The 19,145-nt window shown below is 34.6% G+C and overlaps 2 protein-coding genes across 11 annotated transcripts in view; one reads left to right on the top strand and one right to left on the bottom strand.

Annotated features, from left to right (window-relative positions):
• LOC109220660 overlaps nucleotides 1-2,589 on the top strand; it is a 12,501-nt gene extending 9,912 nt beyond the window's left edge. For both annotated transcript variants that reach the window (XM_019385117.1, XM_019385116.1), the window contains exons 5-11: nucleotides 24-191; nucleotides 314-490; nucleotides 613-780; nucleotides 904-1,329; nucleotides 1,476-1,603; nucleotides 1,775-2,057; nucleotides 2,331-2,589. In XM_019385117.1, the coding sequence (XP_019240662.1) occupies nucleotides 24-191; nucleotides 314-490; nucleotides 613-780; nucleotides 904-1,329; nucleotides 1,476-1,603; nucleotides 1,775-2,057; nucleotides 2,331-2,374 (1,394 nt within the window). In that variant the 3' untranslated portion in view covers nucleotides 2,375-2,589. The remainder of the gene's footprint in view (nucleotides 1-23; nucleotides 192-313; nucleotides 491-612; nucleotides 781-903; nucleotides 1,330-1,475; nucleotides 1,604-1,774; nucleotides 2,058-2,330) is intronic.
• Nucleotides 2,590-3,598: 1,009 nt separating this feature from the next.
• On the bottom strand, nucleotides 3,599-7,952 carry LOC109220661 (protein ROOT PRIMORDIUM DEFECTIVE 1). 9 transcript variants are annotated; one of them, XR_002067139.1, is made up of 4 exons: nucleotides 7,709-7,952; nucleotides 5,205-7,302; nucleotides 4,320-4,390; nucleotides 3,599-4,052 (listed from the first exon to the last, which is right to left on the bottom strand). XR_002067139.1 is itself a non-coding variant. In XM_019385118.1 (2 exons), the coding sequence occupies exon 2, from the start codon at nucleotides 6,900-6,902 to the stop codon at nucleotides 5,685-5,687; it is 1,218 nt and encodes a 405-aa protein (XP_019240663.1). In that variant the 5' UTR covers nucleotides 6,903-7,302; nucleotides 7,709-7,952; the 3' UTR covers nucleotides 3,599-5,684. The 9 variants fall into 9 exon arrangements, 1 of the variants encoding a protein (XP_019240663.1); XR_002067134.1 differs by having other exon boundaries at nucleotides 4,320-7,302; XR_002067136.1 differs by having other exon boundaries at nucleotides 3,599-4,044; nucleotides 4,320-7,302.
• Between the last annotated feature and the right edge of the window lie 11,193 nt (nucleotides 7,953-19,145).

Below are 19,145 nucleotides of genomic sequence, written 5' to 3'. Positions count from 1 at the left end.
ACCAAACATCATCTTTTTGGCAGAGCACTGCAATGAAGTACCAGTGGTGGATCCCTCAGCACCTAAGATGACAACCGCTAATCAACATACTGAAAAGAAAACTGCTACAAGTTTGGATGAGTCACATTGTAGGTATCCACTGCGAAGTAAGCAACTGAAAGATGTGAACATTGAAAAAAGAGATTTGAAAGGTATTTGGTTCAGTAACAAGACAATGTTCCTTGTGAGTCTCATTACGTTGAATTATGTTATGACGGATGACAATGTTTTTCTTCTCCCTTCCTTCCCCCCTCCCGCGTCATCTTTTTGGCAGGGCACTGCAATGAAGTATCAGAGGTGGATCTCTCCGCATCTAAGATGACTACCACTAATCGACATACTGAAAAGAAAACTGCTACCAGTTTGGATGCATCATGGTGCAGGTATCCACTGCGAAGTAAGCAACTGAAAGATGTGAAGATTGAAAAAAGAGATTTGAAAGGTTTGAAAGGTATTTGGTTCAGTAACAAGACAATGTTCCTTGTGAGTCTCATTACGTTGAATTATGTTATGACGGATGACAATGTTTTTCTCCTCCATTCCTTCCCCCCTCCCGCGTCATCTTTTTGGCAGAGCACTGCAATGAAGTGTCAGTGGTGGATCTCTCAGCATCTAAGATGACTACCACTAATCGACATACTGAAAAGAAAACTGCTACCAGTTTGGATGCATCATGGTGTAGGTATCCACTGCGAAGTAAGCAACTGAAAGATGTGAAGATTGAAAAAAGAGATGTGGAAGGTCTTTTGTTCAGTAACAAGACAATTTTCCTTTGTGAGATTCATTACATTGAATTATTTTATGATGGATGACATTCTTCTTTTCCTCCCTTCCTTCCCTTCTCCCATGTCATCTTTTTGGCAGAGCACTGCAACAAATTACCAGTAATGAATCCCTCAGCATCTAAGATGACAACCACCAATCAACATAGTGAAAAGAAAACTGCTACCAGTTTGGATGTGTCACCTTGTAGGTATCCACTACGAAGTAAGAAAGAGGTGAAGCTTGAACAATGGGGAGGAGATAAGAATATGCATAATCTAAAGCCAAAAAATAAAGTAGTCACAGATTCTCCATATTGTAGAAGGCAAAATTCTGGCCTTCCAGCATCCTCTCCAAGTTTTCACCCAGAAAGGAAGGAGCCTATCAGGGTGAAGCTTGAAAAGCCAGACGTGGAAGAGGATTTGTTTTGTGCATCTCAAAAAGCAAAAATGAAGGTCACTAACAATGTGAAACTTGAAATAGGAGACGTGGAAGGTAATTTGAATAGTGCAGCTTATAAAGTAAAAGGTATGTCATTCTACTTTTTATGGCTACTCTCACGGATACTGCTTGTTTGATAACATGAGGATCTTCCTTTGTGGTGGCCATTTTGTTGAATTATATTGTTAAAAATGACATTCTTTGGTTTTTCTTCTGTCTCTCCGATTTCACAGCTTCTGAGATGACAAATACTTGGCAAGAAAAAGGCTATACCCTCATAGATGCACAATGTTCCAAATTGGGGAATCCATACTTCATTGTTTCTATGCAGCCGACTCATGTCTCAAGAAATTTCCACTTGGTAAGCTGTCAGTCAAGAGATGGTCAGTTCATTGCCTTTTGATAGATGTCGAGTCCTGCTGTCCTTAGGGGTCAAGTGTTCTTTGTTTTTAGTCTGTTAAAGGGGAAGGGGGTAAAAGAACTCAGAATCTCTAAAAAGAGTATCTCTTACAACAATTTCTTTTTTTTCCAGAATATACCTTGTAACTTCTTCAGGAGATATTTCAAAGAGGAGGAAACCATTGTCGTTCTGCGAGCTTCTGATGGGAGAACTTGGCGTGCAAGGTGCTCTTTCCAATCAAATTGTGCGAGGATCCACTCACCAGGTTGGAGAGAATTTGCACTAGACAACGGTTTAAAAGTTCATGACACTTGTGTCTTTGAGCTGATGGAAGGTGTCGAGCTAGTGTTATATGTAACAATTTTCCGTGCTGACTCTTGTTTCCTGAAAGACAGTCTCCCATTTTGCTCGAAAGGTAGGGATAGTGTCACTGTACTTTAGCTTTATCCATCTTCTGTTGATCTTGAACTCTTCTTGAAGGAGTTAAGTCTATTACAGATGAACACTGAGCTCAAGGATATTACATGTATTTCCTTAATTCTAGTTACTTTCTTATGATTGAGCTCACCAGTATTATGTGAAATTAAGTATCCTGAGGTGATAATTTGTTTTTGGTTTATATTTCTCCTTACATCTATTTAGCAATTGAAGTCCTCTCCATTTACTTAGTTTCTGTTTCCTGCGACAGGTTTTCGTGCTTGCACAAGTACTAGCAATTCTCAGGCACTATGAGAAACTTTACAATGATAGCAGCTTTTATGCTATACTAGATTTACCTCATCTTTGGTCATCCCTTCCTCTAGTATTTAATATCTTCATTTCAAACTGAAATGTTGTACTATTTTTTATTCCATTTTTACTTCTTGCTTTTTGGTTCATGCTAAAATCATGTTTTTACATTCTCAAACGGAAAAAGTTTTAAAGGGTTTCAGTAACCAATAGTGATATCCTTGCTTTTAATTTCATTGATTGTCCTTCAATTACTCTTCCCAACCTTATTATTGGAGGGACAGTTCGTTCATTGAGCCAATTGGCCTCATATTATGTCGTCTAACTCTGCATTGAGCCAAACTATTCTCCTCCATCTTCCTTTCTCATAATCCGCCACTCTTTCTGGAAAAAGAAAAAGAAAAAAAAAAAAAGAGAAGATAAACCCTTTAGGCAATGGGGCTGAACATTTTAATTGATTACTGAAAATTGTTTTTTTTTTTTGTTTGCGCTGTTGAATCATCCATTATTATAGCCTCTAACTCAATGCTGCGAAAAAAAAAGTATCAGATCTTTAACCGGCAGTCTTGCACAAGAAGTGTGAAGTCCATTGGCACCCATCCTCGGGGAAGGAAAAATTACGCGACACATCAAAACATATACATTGTATTTACCATTCGTTGCTATACTTTTAGCAAATTTACTATTCGTAGCTATATTTAAATTTTATAGCAAATTCATGAAGAAAAAAAATTTAATGATTTGAACTGAAATAAGAGTGCAACAACCTCTCCTAGCTTAGTTGGTTAGAGCATCCGCTTAGTTAACGGAGGTCTTGAGTTTGACACTCAGCAAAGGCATTTAATTTTTTTTGTATTTCTGTATTAGCCTTGGTTGTATTTGTTACGCGTTTGAATACAGTCAATATGAATACAGTCGATACAGGTTGTATCCTTTATATACACCCCCGTATATAGTCGCTACAGGTTGTATCATTTGTATACAATTGAGGTTGTATTCGTTGCAAGAATGAATATAATCAACACATGCTATATTCGTTGCGCGTTTGAATACAAGTGATACAAGCTGGTAACAACTGAACAGTAACTGTGAATGGTAATTAGGCAAACTATAATTACTAGGCTCTAAACTATAGTGCTTTATGCAAAATCCTCATTATGTAACAGTCAATCTTGGCCTTATTCACAAATCAACACATTCTTTAAAGAGATACTGTTCATTCCACCATGGAAATAAAACAAATCAAACTTGATGCCTTTCGCAAATGTACATTTTCAAGCCTAATAATTGAAGTTATAACCAGTAGAAAATAGACTCGTAACTGAGAGAAGATAAAACCTGGTGGGACAATTTTACTTCAGTAGCATAGAGGCTTATCAGAGAAAATGTAGCTCACTTGAAAAGAAAAAGCAAACACCTAATGCAATGGAAATGTTGAGGGCTAGGAAAATGAAATAGAGTTGAGAAAGCTGCCAGAAACTGAAAACGAACAGCCAGATTGTGAGTTCCGACTCATGAAAACACAAGATTCAACGTTGAATGCAGCTCTCTCTTGTTTTAAATGGCATCCAGAAATGTCCTTGGCATAAATATGGGTGGACACGAATGCCATCGACATGTCACCCAGGGAGGAGGAGCACCGGCATGGGCAAGGCTATCTGCTATCCTCTGGCCTGCAAAACTAATAAGGAATATAGTGTTTGTAATCTGCAACTAGCCTCTTGTCTTGGTTTAGAAATGCACGGAACAATAAAGTGATGGTAATCTAGTCCCACTCATTTCTGGTTACAGATGGTAATCCAAAGATGATACAATATCTAACCTATCTAGTCTTTAAGCAGCTGGAAAAGCTAACACGTAAAAGCCAGATACAATAACTCATCCATACAAGTGAAACAATACTGCTTTTAAAGCATCAAAACTCAATCCATGTTCTCTAGTTGCTTACTTTTAAAATGAGTGCCAAAAGGAAATGGTTTCTCTTGAAATGTGCTCCTCTTCTTCTTGCTCCTCTACTCCCTTGAGGTAATCAGAAATGATACAACCAGATTGCAGAATTATGACAATCTCCAAAATCAGAATTGTAAAGTAAGAAGCATGCATAGTTTCAGAGGAACACTTGTGCAGTTATAAAAGACTTTGAAATCAACCAGATCATTGAGAGTTCTTAAATCAGTTTAATGCCCTGTATGGGAGTGCAGTAACCATTAGATTAGTAGTTTTTCCAACACTGCTATTACACTTTAATAAGTGTAGGGTACACTATTTGTAAAGCACTTCAATTGTCTAAGAAGGAAAGACTTTTAAAACTTGTGTCTAAAACAAGACATAAATATTTGTGTGACTGGGTAAACCGTAAAATGAAATTTTTTAAAGTTAAATTGTTTCTAAATATAAAAATATATCATTCTTTTTGTAACAAACTAAAACGGATAGTGCATCACATAAATTGAGACAGGTAGTATTTCATTTTGGTTTCCAAAATAATTGTCTCAAACATTCTAAATTTTATTGTGTCCATTTCAGGGACATCTTAAAAGTTCTTTTTCCACATGTGCCCAGATTCATTCATGACCTGAAAGCCAAAATTAATGAGAAACAGATAAATGATATATTATGGAGATAACTTGATGACAACACGGAAAAGAATAAATGATTATCATGGAGGGAACTTGATGACAACATTGACATAAACTATCACATACACTGTCTCATAGCATTCTCAAAGAACAGCATGAGCATAGTATCTAACAGAATCTCAAAGCCTTCATCCAGCCTTTAGAAACTAAAATCTGATAAATCAGCTTACTCTTTAAAGGTAAACAATCCTTACCATTATATTATGACACCACAGGGTCAGTCGCTGCAACAGTTCCAGCTAAATTCTTCTTAGAGAACAAAAGACTGTCAATCATATCTTTGAGACACACCCAAGGGCACTCCACAGGTGGTTCTCTGAAACGATGCTCATGAAGGGAGTAATCCACACTCTCACCTCAACTTCCAATTGCATTAGTTAATTGTCTTTCATCTTGATCTAAAAATGGCTGAGTTTTCTTTGACCTGTTCTTTGTAACGAAGATGAGGACCATATCATAAGCAAGACTAAGGAGAACTTCCTCAACGTTACAAAGAACTTATCCGCAAATTCAGATCAGAAAATGAGAATCGCAAAGTTACACGTAATCACCTCTCAGCTTCTAATTACAGAACTTCTTAAAGACCTCTATCTGATCTGATTCGTATTTTGAAAGCATATCCAATCCAGTTCCACAGGTTTCTGAGAACTTCAAATAGTACAGCCAATCACATCTCAGCTTGTAGCATTAAATTCCAGAGTAATATTAGAATCTGAGTCTATACCAGAGTAATATCTAGTTCCACGGGTTTCACCAACAAAACTACTTGTCAGTGACTCCTCTTCTGCACCTTGGTTAGTATCTCTATATAACCCCCTACTACGATCTAGAAAACCTTGCTTCATCATGTTCGCAAATGTCTCCCTTATGAGAACAAGGGGATGCTTCTCAATCAGTTGATTGCGATTATAAGCCTCTCTAAGGACGACAGTCTGAGTGTCACCCTTCATGGAAATGTAAAAAATCCCAGGATGCCGCTCAAAGACCTTTGTGAACTTCTGAGGCAATTCAAATGGCTTGCGGAGATTGCTAACGTTTCTCCTCTCTATTTTCTTTTGTAAGGTGAGGTGCAAAAGCTCATGAAACACTCCAACAATCCTCTTTTCTGACACATCTGTCCTTGGGTCCAAATGAGAGGCATCCACATAAGGAGAAGTATAAGGCAGCTCTTGCCATTCCTCCAACCATTCCATGCATTTTCTCTTTAACCCGAAACCCCGGGTGAATCCAATAGGAAACATCAAGGTCCCATTTCCCCTTGTAGAATTTGCCTCCAAATGGGAAACAGCTAATTTGTGATCCCATGCTAAAAGCTTAAGACCAACACGACCATCGGGAAGGTCCACCAAATTAAACAGCTCAGGATGTTTTATAACCAATGAACTACCATAATCATGTGGCAAGCCTAAATCCCATTTTAGTTGATCAACTGTCTGAAGAGGAAGCATCCTCTCCTTGGTCATCATCAAAAGCTTTCTCAGCCTACTAACAATATCCGTGCTGCACTCACGGAGAACAGTAACTTCTTCATGATGAAACTCTAGGGTTTCAGGAGTTAATCTGAACCACGGAACAGGAGTGCCAGCACTATCACGACAAGAAAATTCCTCAAAAATATTTGGGTATCGCCTAAGGAAAGTGGAGACTTTCAATTCATGAGGGAGCCCAAGCTGTCCACGCTTGGTTGTGAGATGGTAAATAGGAAGACCAGAACTGGATTGTGAGGCAATGATGGAAACTAGTGTAGATCCTGCCTTCAGTTCTCTGCCTCCAGCTACTACACTGTCCAAGACACTATCTTTAACCCATTTTAGCTTTACATTCACAAGAGTACGCTTCTGATGGTAATTCAATATCGAGACAATGCAACCTTCTTCTACCCTCCTCAGCATTTCAGTAAAGGCTATCTTTCTCTTATCCACTCAAGTTACGCTTAAATCCTGTATATAAATGTAGAAGATTCTACCATCTGGAGAACAGAATAAAGATTCTTATCCAATTAAGAATGAAACTAAGGTCAAAAACCCAGAATGAAACAAAGGCCCTTAAAGAGTGCAGATTTGCCTCTCATCAGTCTGGAAAAGATCAAAGGCTTATTTTCAAGTCCGATTGCTCCTCCTCGCCTTTCTTTGGAGTGCTTAGACAATTTCTGGGTATGGAATTGCCAGACGCTGGAAGTAGCACAATCAGATGACTGACCACTCAACCGTGAAATAACCTGGAAGGCTGGAACTTCCCAAGTGAAAGAAACTATTTTGCTCTAGCGCGTTTTTTTCCCCTCCAAAAGTCAATCTGACGTGAAGGAAAAACAAGGAACACTTTGTCAAATATTAATTATGTGTAATAATTCTGAACTTGAAAAAAATAATAGAAGCAGACTAAACAAATGGAATTCCACCAAATTGAAAGAAACAACCAAATGTCATTTTCTTGTTAATATCAATGCTAATTAATGCCACTAACAATTTTTCTCAGGCATCTTGGCGTTAGTGAGAACTATACTGTGCTGAGATCAGTGTTATTAAAAAGAGCGCTACTCGCTTAAAGGCAGAGGCGAGGCGAGGGGTCTACGCTTTTCTGCCCTGAAGCGCAGCATCTGTAAAACGCTTCAGGCAAAAACGGGAGAAGCAGGGCGATGGAAAAAAGCGAGATCCAGCGGCTGCCTAGGGTTTTAAAAAAAAAATGCAAATACACTTACGACATTTCTTCCAAACACATATGCTACTCTGCTGCGACGACTCTCTTCTTTTCTAAACTGCTGCAAGCCTTCGAGTTCTTGTCTTCTCTCGGGTAAGTTTCTCTTCTTCTCCTTCTTCTCTTTCCTCTTCTGATTTTCTCTGCTACTGTTCGACTGCTCTCATCTTTTCTCTTCTTCCTTTCTATTTTTTTTTCAGTTCTTCATTTCTATCCTGCCTTGTTTTCTATTTTACTAGTATATATACGATGCACGGATAATAATCAGAAAATAAATGACGGAAAATAATATAAGTAAAAAAAATAGTAAATTGTTATAAAATAATAAAAGAAGAAGAGCAATATTGCAGAGAAAGAGAGAGCAAAATTCTTATTGAATTTTGAGATGAATTACAATGGAATAGAACCCTGTATTTATAGGGAGAGGGTGACTTAGCCACCAAGCAATCAACCCTAGAATCTCTCTAAATATAGACATTCACCATAAATAAAACTCTATTTATAACATAAATACATATGATACTTCTTTTAATTAGTTTCTCTTACCATTAAAAGAACTAATTTTACATATAGCAATGATTTTAAGATGGAACTCTGTAGCAAAAATAAAAAAAAAAATTGCAATCGAATAGATAGTTTTTTAAGTAATATACATGTATGAAAAATAAATTATATATTATTAATGAAATTACAAAAGTATAAATATATTTAGTAGAATTACAACCAAGCTGAAGTACATATTTTATTATCAAGGTGTAAGGGACATTAATAGATATTTTTTTTTTCTTTATTCTGTAATCTTTGTCTATTATCCATCTTTCAAATAAACCCCTATTATCCCAATCCCTAAATTACATTTTTTCTTACTTCTTTCCTTTTCTCCCTCTCTTCTATGATTAACTGAAAAAAGATTATGCTCCCTACTTGGTAGTCTATAAAGATTAAAGATATATATTATATTCATTTCTATCTCAAGCACTGAGATATGATAACCTATCAAGACTCTAGTAATTACTCATATTAGATATTTTTAGTGTTGTATAGACACACCAAAGCTTGTTTGATCTCACATGATTCAAGGTTGAATTATTGATAAATAATTATGTGATTTAATCATCGAAATGTCCCCAAAAAGATGCATTTTTGCTGTATCATCACTTGAAAAAAGATAAAGTAAGCTTACCCCCTCAGTTGTTCCACCAGCGGAAGGCGTGGCAATGTCTTCAACAAAAAGTAACATTTATTTGTTTGAGAAAACTAATTTGTTTACATATGCATAGTAATGTTGGATGGGCACTATATTTAGGTAACAATAATTCTCAATGATAATTTAGAAAAGGAAAAAAAGAGAATAGCCCAAACAGAAAATCAAATAACTGCAAATAATTAAGTCAAGTATGCAAAGTATTTGGTTAGCTCTTTGATTACACAACAAAGACATGAGATCCTTCCATAGAATTGAGTACCCAATCATCTTGAGTATCTTGTATTTGGTAGGAGAAATACCCAATTTTATATTTTTAATTGTAGGAGATACAATTTACCCTTTGAAATTTATGGAACCATTGTCGAAGCACCAGTTGACACCCCATTGTAAAGCCTTCGATTCCGTAGCCATGATTCCATTACAATGAGCAGGGCAAGTGTAAGCGAAGATGATAACCTCATTATCATTATGCATAATTTGACCTATGCTGCTCTTGCTAGTTCTCTTTATAAAATTTTCATCGGTATCAAGTTTTCAGCTCCCTGAAGTAGGTTTATCCCAAATAATATAACAGTTAATGATATTTTCCCTTAGCATTTCAACATATTCACAAAATCAAGTCCATTGCATTTTACGATTGCAGCTAGGGAAAGTAATAACCTAGGTGATATTGATCATCTAGCTAATCTCTTTCTCCATTATGAATAGGGAGACTTTCTTGGAGTCACCATACTTTAACTTACCTCTGTGCTTCCAAATGATCCAGCAAATTGCTAGAGGAGTAATTCTGAGAGTGTCTCAGTAATCTTATCCTTACATACTCTAGTTGAGCATTTGTATTGATTCTTTTACCTTCTGTATTTCAATAAGTATCAGAATAATGAGTTACAAAATCATCACACAGTAAAATTTAAGCTGTCAAATAAATTCGAATTTAATTTGAACTGGAAAATAGGAATAATTGATTTTAACTTACAGTGAGAACATCAATCCAATGATTAAGAGCATTTAGAGCTTTTCCTGAATGGTGTGTGGTACATGCCACTGCTACTCCTTCAGCTAAGTTAACAACTTGTCTGCTAACTAATATGATGATGCGACATTCAGTATCTAAATGCATTTATGCATAGGCACTACATCACAGTTATGACTGTAAAGGATATTCCGAACCAATATTACTATGCCATAAGATATCGTGCAAGCTCCAGGTATTGCATATGAGAAAAATAGGTATACTCCTAGTATCGTGACTTACTCTGAAAGGATCCAAGAAAATATAATGATTTACCAATGTATTTGCAATTGGCCACTTTTCTTTCACCTGAAAGCACACGCCTTAGTACTTCCACATTGTACTCTGGCTCTCCCTTGCAGGTTATGTAAAGTGCAGCAAGGTATAATGAGAAACCTAATGATTCTTTTTATTTTCTTTTTTTAGTGTCAAAAGGAACAACAACTGAAAAGTGCTTGAGAATGTTCATATTTTCAAATTTATTCTACGTCAGGATTTCTAAGTAACTAATGAAAAAGAAGCAAACTTTAGTAATCACAATCTCTAAATATTGAGAAAATAAAATTTTCAGAATAAACAAAATAGAAAATATATTTATTGATCACAGGTCAATTGCAGAACATACTTTGGTTTTAATTTGTCCAAAGGGGCCATCATCAAAAAAGATTCTTACGTGGGTTAAAAGGGAATTTTTTAATCTTTTCAGGTGTAACATCAAGGACCGCTCCAGGCCCTGTCCATTTTCATTGCATGATTGATAAAGCCAAATGCAATCTTATATACTCAATACTACCAAAAAAAAATTACCAAGAGGACCCATTTATTGCAAACCTTCAGAATGGACAACTACTGCTCTCTTCATGCCATAACTTTGCAGTGTTTTTGCCATCTTGCTTACTATATCTGTATGTATACTCCAACAACAGCAAAAGTTACCCAAGCAGGTTTTCTTCTACTCGTTATACACACCGAGAGTGCATTGCAGTAAAAATTATAGCAGTTGCTAACATTGATGGCATGAATCAAAGTAGATAAATAAACAACCTTTTCAACAGGAACCATTATTCATAACTTAACTATAAAATCAAATTAGAGAACGTAATTATCTGATGAAGAAAGCTATAATATTCACTATTTATACCTGAATAGTTAGCAATTTTTCGTACATGAATCCTACGAACAAACTCTAAGGAACATATAATTATAGTGAGAAGCTATATCGAATAGCTATTAGCCTATTTACATGTATTAGAAAAATAGGTGGATAATAAAAAAACTAAAAAGGAAATATCAGTAATGGTAATAGCTTATTGATAATAGCTGCTAATGGAACTAATGACTTCATAGCCCAGCACTTCGGAGTAAAATACAATGCTTTGAATGAAGCTTGAGGATGATACATTTGTTGAGCGTTACTCATTTGTGACACTGTAAACAATAGGCAAATGAGACCTAGGAGAAAAAAGAATCCAGATGGTAAAATTGTTGATGTTCATCACATTTACACTTTTAAGTGCAAAGATTGAAACTTTGAGAACCAAAGGAAATCCAAAAAAGGAAAAAAAAATGAAACCCAGATGATAAAATTCTCTGAGTTCATAACAATTACATATTTAAGTGCAAAAGTTGATATTTTGGGAGAAAATATAATGGGTACCTTTGGGTTATTTTTCATAAGAAGATGAAGAAAGAGAGCCATGAATTGTAGTTGAAAATATGAAAGCCAACGTCATTTCTCAAACAGAAAGCTTAATTCTAACAATTGAAAATTTTTACGTTTATCCCAACTCTTTATCAATCTAACATTTAACATGATTGACACTTTTTTATACTGAAAAAATATGGCCTGCTTTTATACCCAAAAATCTAAAATACTTTCCTCACAAGAGAGTTCTCATGAAAAGCATCTTCCTTTATAGCAAATTATATTGGCATTTCCCCCGCAAAGACAATAATGCTACAGATGTATAACATAGTAATAGCACCAATATAGTGCCACTGTATCAATTCTCCAATTCAGTCAAATGTTTGAAAGAAAGGCATAAGTGCAAAAGTAGTGAAAGAAAGTTACCTATTGCCTCTTATATCTTGGATGACATGAGCGTCAAATGCAGAAGCAACATGATATAAAAAAGAATTGCATAAGATAATAGACTAATTTACGAACCTGCATGGGAAATAAATGTAAAAAAGGGTGGCAATCACTTAAATTGTAAATGCATCGAGTATTTAGCATCTAAAGAAAGAAACCAAAATCTTTTCGTGACATATTGACAACGGAATATGTACAAATCGGATAGAGTATTATGACCTTTGTAGATGAGAAGTTGTGTAAAGAAGGAGCAAGTTAGTTAACAATAGCAAGAGAATTTTACTGTGAAAGTACTTCAATTCAAAGTGGGAGATCTTATTACCAGCGGCAAACGTAGTTATAAATTTATAGTTTCTCCATTCAGAAAGAAATAAGGGATGCACCAATTCCTGCAAATGAAAAAATAGATTTTTAAATGTTATTCAGTTAGGTCACAGAGTGAAAGCGAAGCATCAAGTTTGTTAAACTTTAGCAATCACGATCTTCAAAATTGATGAATATAAAATTTTTAGAATAAACAAAATAGAGATTAATATATCTATTGATCTCAAATCTTACCTTTTGAATGTGTGTTCTACCTTGAAAACTACATTACCTGAATCTGATTTTGGGAAAGCATCTACAATGGTAGATTCACTTCTCATTTCACTTGCGGGAACCCAACCATAAATCACTGCAGGAACATTAAAGTCAAGCCCTAATCCTAATCGTGAAAACCCAACTCCGTAACTTTCATTTGCGAATTAATGAATTGGAGCGGGACAATACAAATGATGGGCTGTAAGTTTTGTGAATAAACTGAATCTGATAACTTCCACTATAAGAAGTTCCAAAACGCGCCTTGGATTATATTGTACGGTTGCCGAATTTTGCTTTCACGATATGCAGTTAAATAAAAAACTAATAAAAACGTGGGAGTCCATCTTTTGGGATTGGAATAATTATATTTTTTTACTTTTAAATTTTAAAAAAATATCTGCCCAAAAAACGTGGGATTCTGTGAATAACTGAATTGGTTAATTCTTTTAAATTTTGTAAGTTTTTTCTATTTTAAAAATTTTTAATCTCCAAATTTATTGGAGTTTTGTCTTAAAAGATGACACACGTCGATATTTCGTTGTGACACTTGACATAATATTATGGATTTGCTTTTCCTTTTATATATAGATACATGGTTGTGCTATCGAGTTTTTTACTAATATTGTCCCTTATCTTTGAGGGTAGGTCTATTTCGGTCCCTTAAATATAATCCTGAGCATATTTAGTTCCTTAAGTATGCTAAAGTGGAGCATCTTTAGTCCCTTATCTTTGAGGGTAGGTCTATTTTGATCCCTCTAATATAACCCTGAGCATATTTAGTCCCTTAAGTATGCTAAAGTAGAGCACCTCTAGTCTCACTAACAGAATCTATCCAAGATCAATTACCGGATTGGTTTCGGCACTCACCGTCTTTTTAATCTATTTATCAAAAATATTTTATAAACCAACACCCACTAATAGTATAGAGCTGATAAATTCAAGATTTTAACGTTGAAACTTTTATTTTTACAAATTTCGGTTGATTTTTCCAAAAAGAAAAGTTAATCTTTTTTTTTTAAAAAAAAATTGAGCTGCCAAGATCGCTTCTAGGCATATTATTGAAGCAAACGAATAACTAGATTGTATTCTCACTTTTAGCCCATGCCAGAAACTATTTACATCTGGTAGCCAAAAATATATATAAAATTTGTACTATAATTTTTGTATATTAACATATAAAATGTATATATACATATATATACAAAATAATACACAAATTTTATACATTTTCAAGGACAAAATTTTAGAAGACGTTATCTAAAAATGAGGAATTAAAGTGATAATTTGCGTTATCCAATAAAACGAGAGGAAACGTTTTGCTTCAGAGATGAAGATTTGCTTCATGAATTAGAGTTGGTTAACACTGTTAGTTTTTGAACAAATTCTGTCAGTAAGACTAAAGGTGCTCCACCTTAGCACACTTAACACTTAAGGGACTAAATATGCTCAACGTTATATTTGAGGGACCAAAATAGACCTACCCTCAAGGATAAGGGACTAAAGATGCTCCACTTTAGCATACTTAAGGGACTAAATATGTTCAGGGTTATATTTAAGGGATCAAAATAGACCTAGCATCAAAGATAAGGGACAATATTGGCAAAAAACTCGTGCTCTGTCCTTTCTTTTTAAAATTTCTGCTGTTCACTGTTCCTCTCCTCTTTTTTCTTCATTCTCTTTCTCTTTCTTCTTTTCTAAATTTTTTCAGTTCTTTGTTTTGCCCTGTATTCTATTAAAAGCAAGTGCTCTGTTTTTTGGTTTTTATTTTTTTTTTTATTTTTGCTGTTGACTATTCATCTGCTGTGTTTTTCTGCTTTTCCCTGTTCTGCCATGTTTTAACAATTCTGATTTTTTTTGGTTGAAAAATAGGATGTTGCTCCTTTTGTGATTTGGTTCTGCATTTGCTTAATATGTTATAACTTAACCCATGATTATTGACTATCTAATTTTAGTATATATTATTTACTTCTTAATTTAAGAATTAAAATATTTGCTTAATATGTTTGAAAAAAAAGGCCCTCGGGTCCAGACCCACAAATGAATAGGAAGCGAGGCGTATTTTAATTGAGTTCTTGGTCATTTATCTTTGCCTATTTAATATTTTTTTATTTATGTATTAAATTGCACTACACATGAAAAAAGTGCGCGCTCTCGCTTTTTTCCGCTTCTTGCTCTCCAAAATACTGGTTAAGATTACGCAAACCGGATATGACCTACTAGGAAAACCAGATAGTTGTCTGCTTGTACTACTTCCGGGGTGTAAATAATTTTAGAAAAAATAGAGATAACAATATTATATTTATGAGTTTCGAAAAATAAAAATATTGTGTCAAATGCGCAAAATTTTTATTCATCTCACTAAATAATTAGTGTTCATTCCTATTTAAGAGTTTAAGAGTTTCTCACCAAATAAATACTTCAAAGATATTTATTCTCTTTTTTAATCAAAGATTTGAATAAAGATTTCAACAAAAATAATTATACTCTTTTTTAAAATTCATAAAAAAAACAAATACATAATAACTTTTCATTTATAGTTTTAATATATCTTATTATAATTATATTTTAATATGCGAATTATTTCATATGGTATATTGTATAGGATTTTCATAGTATACGGGAAGTGTTTGATTTTGAAATACAGGGAGGGAGTGTACGTGAAACTACAGATGTATTTGTGAGCACCTAATTTTTGCCCAATATATAAAATTACTCCTAAAAGATATTTCAAAATAGTTTTTTATTATTTCATAGAAGTTTAGGATTTTTTCTTGCATTATTCATGCATATTTAGAAGTGTTTTAAAATCATCAAAATATTTTATCTTTCTTCTTTTACATTTTTGGGCTTTAGTTGCATTTTTAGCATTTAGTTGCATATTAATTGCACTATTAAAACATAAAATCACCAACAAAAAAAAAACTTTGACATTTTTGACATGATGTTTACAATGTTAGTTAATTATTAGGTAATTAGATTGAATAGGTTATTTGTATAAAAATTAGATTTAATTAGCATTAGAATTTAAAAGTGGTTAGAAGTGAAATTTAAAAGAAGGAAGAAAAGAGGGTTGCTCGCAAAGCTGGGCCAATTTCCAACGGCCCAGTTGGTCTTTAGCAATGCACCAACCCATTCCCTTTGCATCCGACCCGCGTGTCCCAACTCCTAAACGACGTCGTTTAGACCAAAATGACGTCGTATCTCTATTTACCATCAACGAAAACACCCCATCCCTAATTCCCTAAAGAATGAACCCCCCCCCCCCCCCCCCATTTTTCTAAAAAAACCCTAGCTGCCTTTCCTTCCCCATCATCTCCAAACAGCCTCACTATCTCAAAAGACCAAAACCTAGCCGCCATCTCTCATCCCTCAGTCTCACGTGATCACACACACGAAAATTGAAGCAAAAGCTTTGAAGAAACATAAAAGAACAAGGATTTGAAAAGGATTTCCACGGGTCATTGATTATTCCTCATCTGTTGAGTTTTAAGAGATTTTAATCATTGTCATCAGCTGCGGAAGTTGCTGTTTGCCTAGCTCTGTTTCACCTCTCATTCTTAAAGTCTTCCATTTTAGTTTCATTTGGCTAATTTTGAGTTGTATTTTTGCTGTCAATGTATGTTTGGAGTTTTAAAATAAACTAATTACTGCCGGATGTTCTAAGCGCTATGAAACCTGCTTATATATTTTTTCATTTCAATACTTTGTCAGGTGATTTTATTTGGTTAACCATGTAATTTGCAAATTGATGTTAAATGCTTGATGAAATTGGTCTTGGAGTATGTTGTAGATCTCAGTAGCCTCTATGAAAATGAATAAGACCGATCTAATGGCCTGCATGAGTGATCCAGAATTTGAATCACTGTTAGTAATTTAATATAAACTAGTAATTTTCATGTGCCTAACATAAGTCCTAATATGAGTTGCAAAGGGTTTTACAAAGTGTTGTATTCTGTGTGTTGCCACCGATTGGATCTGATTTGAATGACACCAGGATGGGCGAAATGTGAAAGAAAGAAGAATATTTATCCTTACATAAGATTGGTTTACTAAGCTTTTTGTGCTTGCTAGTTGAATTGCTTCACCTGCCTCTTTCAAGTTCGTAGCTTCCTTTGTTTTCCACTTCTTTTAGATTTTTTTTGTTTGTTTAAAGTATTGGATATATTGTGATAGCTTCTTGAAACAATATGTACATTTGTAAGATTGACGACAGACCTTCGGTTGTTGACATATAAATAAAATTAATATGTTGGGACGTAAGTGATAAGATCAAAAGAATAGGAGATGGGTTCTAGAAAAATCCTTTGTTTGTTTCATTAAGTCAATTTGTTTTCCCCTTTCATTTTGCTTTCGAATTCTCAATCCATTTTCTATGCCGGTATCAATCAAAATAATCCCAAGGATGGAACATTAGTAGGTAAGTGAGTGGTTACTAGTTTTAATATTGAATAATTGGTTAATCCAAATAATTAAACTATACGTCTTATCCACAAACAATCCAATATCCATAAACTCTTGGCCTTATAATAATCTCAGACTAGTTTTAGAAAAATGACTCATGAACATCGTAGCTTGCTTTTTAGGCGCGACCAATAATAAATCATCATGACTATGGGTACGGTTCCCGTGGCATAGTTATGATACATAATCCCAATTCGAGTGTTTCACGTGACTCGACCTCAACTTCAAACAATAATAAAAATAAATATGTTCTAGATCGCGGGTGCGTTTCACATGACGCGATTCATGATGTGCACAAAAACAATAAGTGCGCGACGTCGCGACTTATTTAAATAAACTCCATAAATCCTAAAAGCAATTAAAACTCTATTAAAAGTGGTTAGAAGGTTAAAAATGCACAACATGTTCTAAATATATAATTAATCAGATAATTAGGCCAATTATTAATAATTAAGCGACAATGTTAAAACTACGTAACTCGGGAGTGCCTCACACCTTCTCCTAGATTAACAAAATTTCTTACCCGATCTTTAATGTTCGCGGACCAAAAAATTGAGTCAATTTCCTCGATTTGGGATTTAAAATAAACTGGTGACTTGGGACACCATAAATTATTCCAAGTGGCGACTTTGAATGAATAAATAATCCCATTTCGAATAATGTCACTTAAATTGAAAAAACTCCCTATCCCCTCGGGAAAAAGGAGGTGTGACAGCTCTGGCGATTCTGTTGGGGATCGAACCCAGAATCTCTTGTTCAGGGTTCAGAATTCGAGCTTAGAATAACTGTTATACTTGGCTTTTATTTATTATCTAATTTTTTACGTGTTTGAGCCTAATGTGCTAAATGCCGCTTTTTATCGCTTTGATATTGTTTGAACTGTATATAAACTGTTATGAAACCCTCTTCTCTCTCTGAGTCTTCTAAATCTTCTAGGAAGCGTGAGCTTCGCGTGGCTTTTTTCTGTTAGAGTCATACCCTAATTTTAGAACGAGGTTCAAACAAGTTGCAAAGTCGGTGAAGCTTCTGTATTCCTGGTACGCCGCCCCCCTCTCGGCTCGAGTTGTCCGCTCGCATAAGCCAGGTCTAGAATAATACAGTCAGGTTTTTAAACTTAGAATGACATAGCCTCATGCCAGATCCCTAGTAGGTACGTTTGTTTGCATCACGTGCATTTGAATTTGGGGACTCAACACAAGAGTTGGGTCCGTCTAGAACAGATGTACCCCAAAATTAAAAGACAGTCCTAATGCATTTTACGTGCTACTTGTACATTTATTTGCTTCGATTTTCATGTTGACCGGCTTCTAGAATAGGGAAAGAAAATCAAGAGAACCAAGAATGAGGTAGGAGAGAAAATCGTCTGTTTCTGAAAATCCCCGCATCCAAAATATCCCAAAACTCTGCCGAAATTTTGAAAAAAGAAAGAAGGAAAAGAAAAAGTCATTTCAAAATAAGTCATATTTTCCTGTTGCGCCAAAACTTACCGAACTACGCCGGTCTAATTCTCACCGAATGTGAGATACGTAGGCAAACATCATCGGTTCCGGCCCCAATTTATAAAAAATCCAAAAATATTTTCCTTTAATTCCTTTAAATGTATTTTTTTAGAAAATCCCAAACAAATAATTATATATAAAAAAAATTTAAACCCAAAAATACTTTCTTTGTAGAAGCCTTTCATTCAAAAAAAAACAAATTAGTCAAAATTCCAAAAAAAATATTTTCTACCTTTTTTAAAAGTCTTTTTCCCAAAAATTCAAAAAAAAAAAAATCAAAAATCCAAAAAACAAAAAATATTTGCTTTCTTCGTTTTTCTTTCGAAAATAAAAGAAAAAATTGATCAAAACCAAAACCCCAAAAATATTTTTCTTTCCTCTTTAAAAGCCTTTCTTTCAAAAATTTCAGAAAAAACAAAATGCAAAAAAAAATATATTCTTTTTCTAAACGCTTTCATTGTGTGAATGTTATAAAAAGTAAAAAAGAAGAAGAGAGAGTTAGTTTATTTACTCCATTCTTGAACTACGTAATGATCTGATTCATGCGGCGTCATGATACGTAGGCAATCCCCATCGGATTCGATCATAGCC

Source organism: Nicotiana attenuata, unplaced genomic scaffold (assembly GCF_001879085.1).
Source record: "Nicotiana attenuata strain UT unplaced genomic scaffold, NIATTr2, whole genome shotgun sequence".
NCBI lineage: Eukaryota > Viridiplantae > Streptophyta > Magnoliopsida > Solanales > Solanaceae > Nicotiana > Nicotiana attenuata.
This window is presented reverse-complemented; position numbering and strand designations above follow the sequence as displayed.

Bases quoted from the DNA above. Each gene is read 5' to 3' on its own strand.
- LOC109220661 (XM_019385118.1), bottom strand. From the start codon at position 6,902: ATGCTGAGGAGGGTAGAAGAAGGTTGCATTGTCTCGATATTGAATTAC.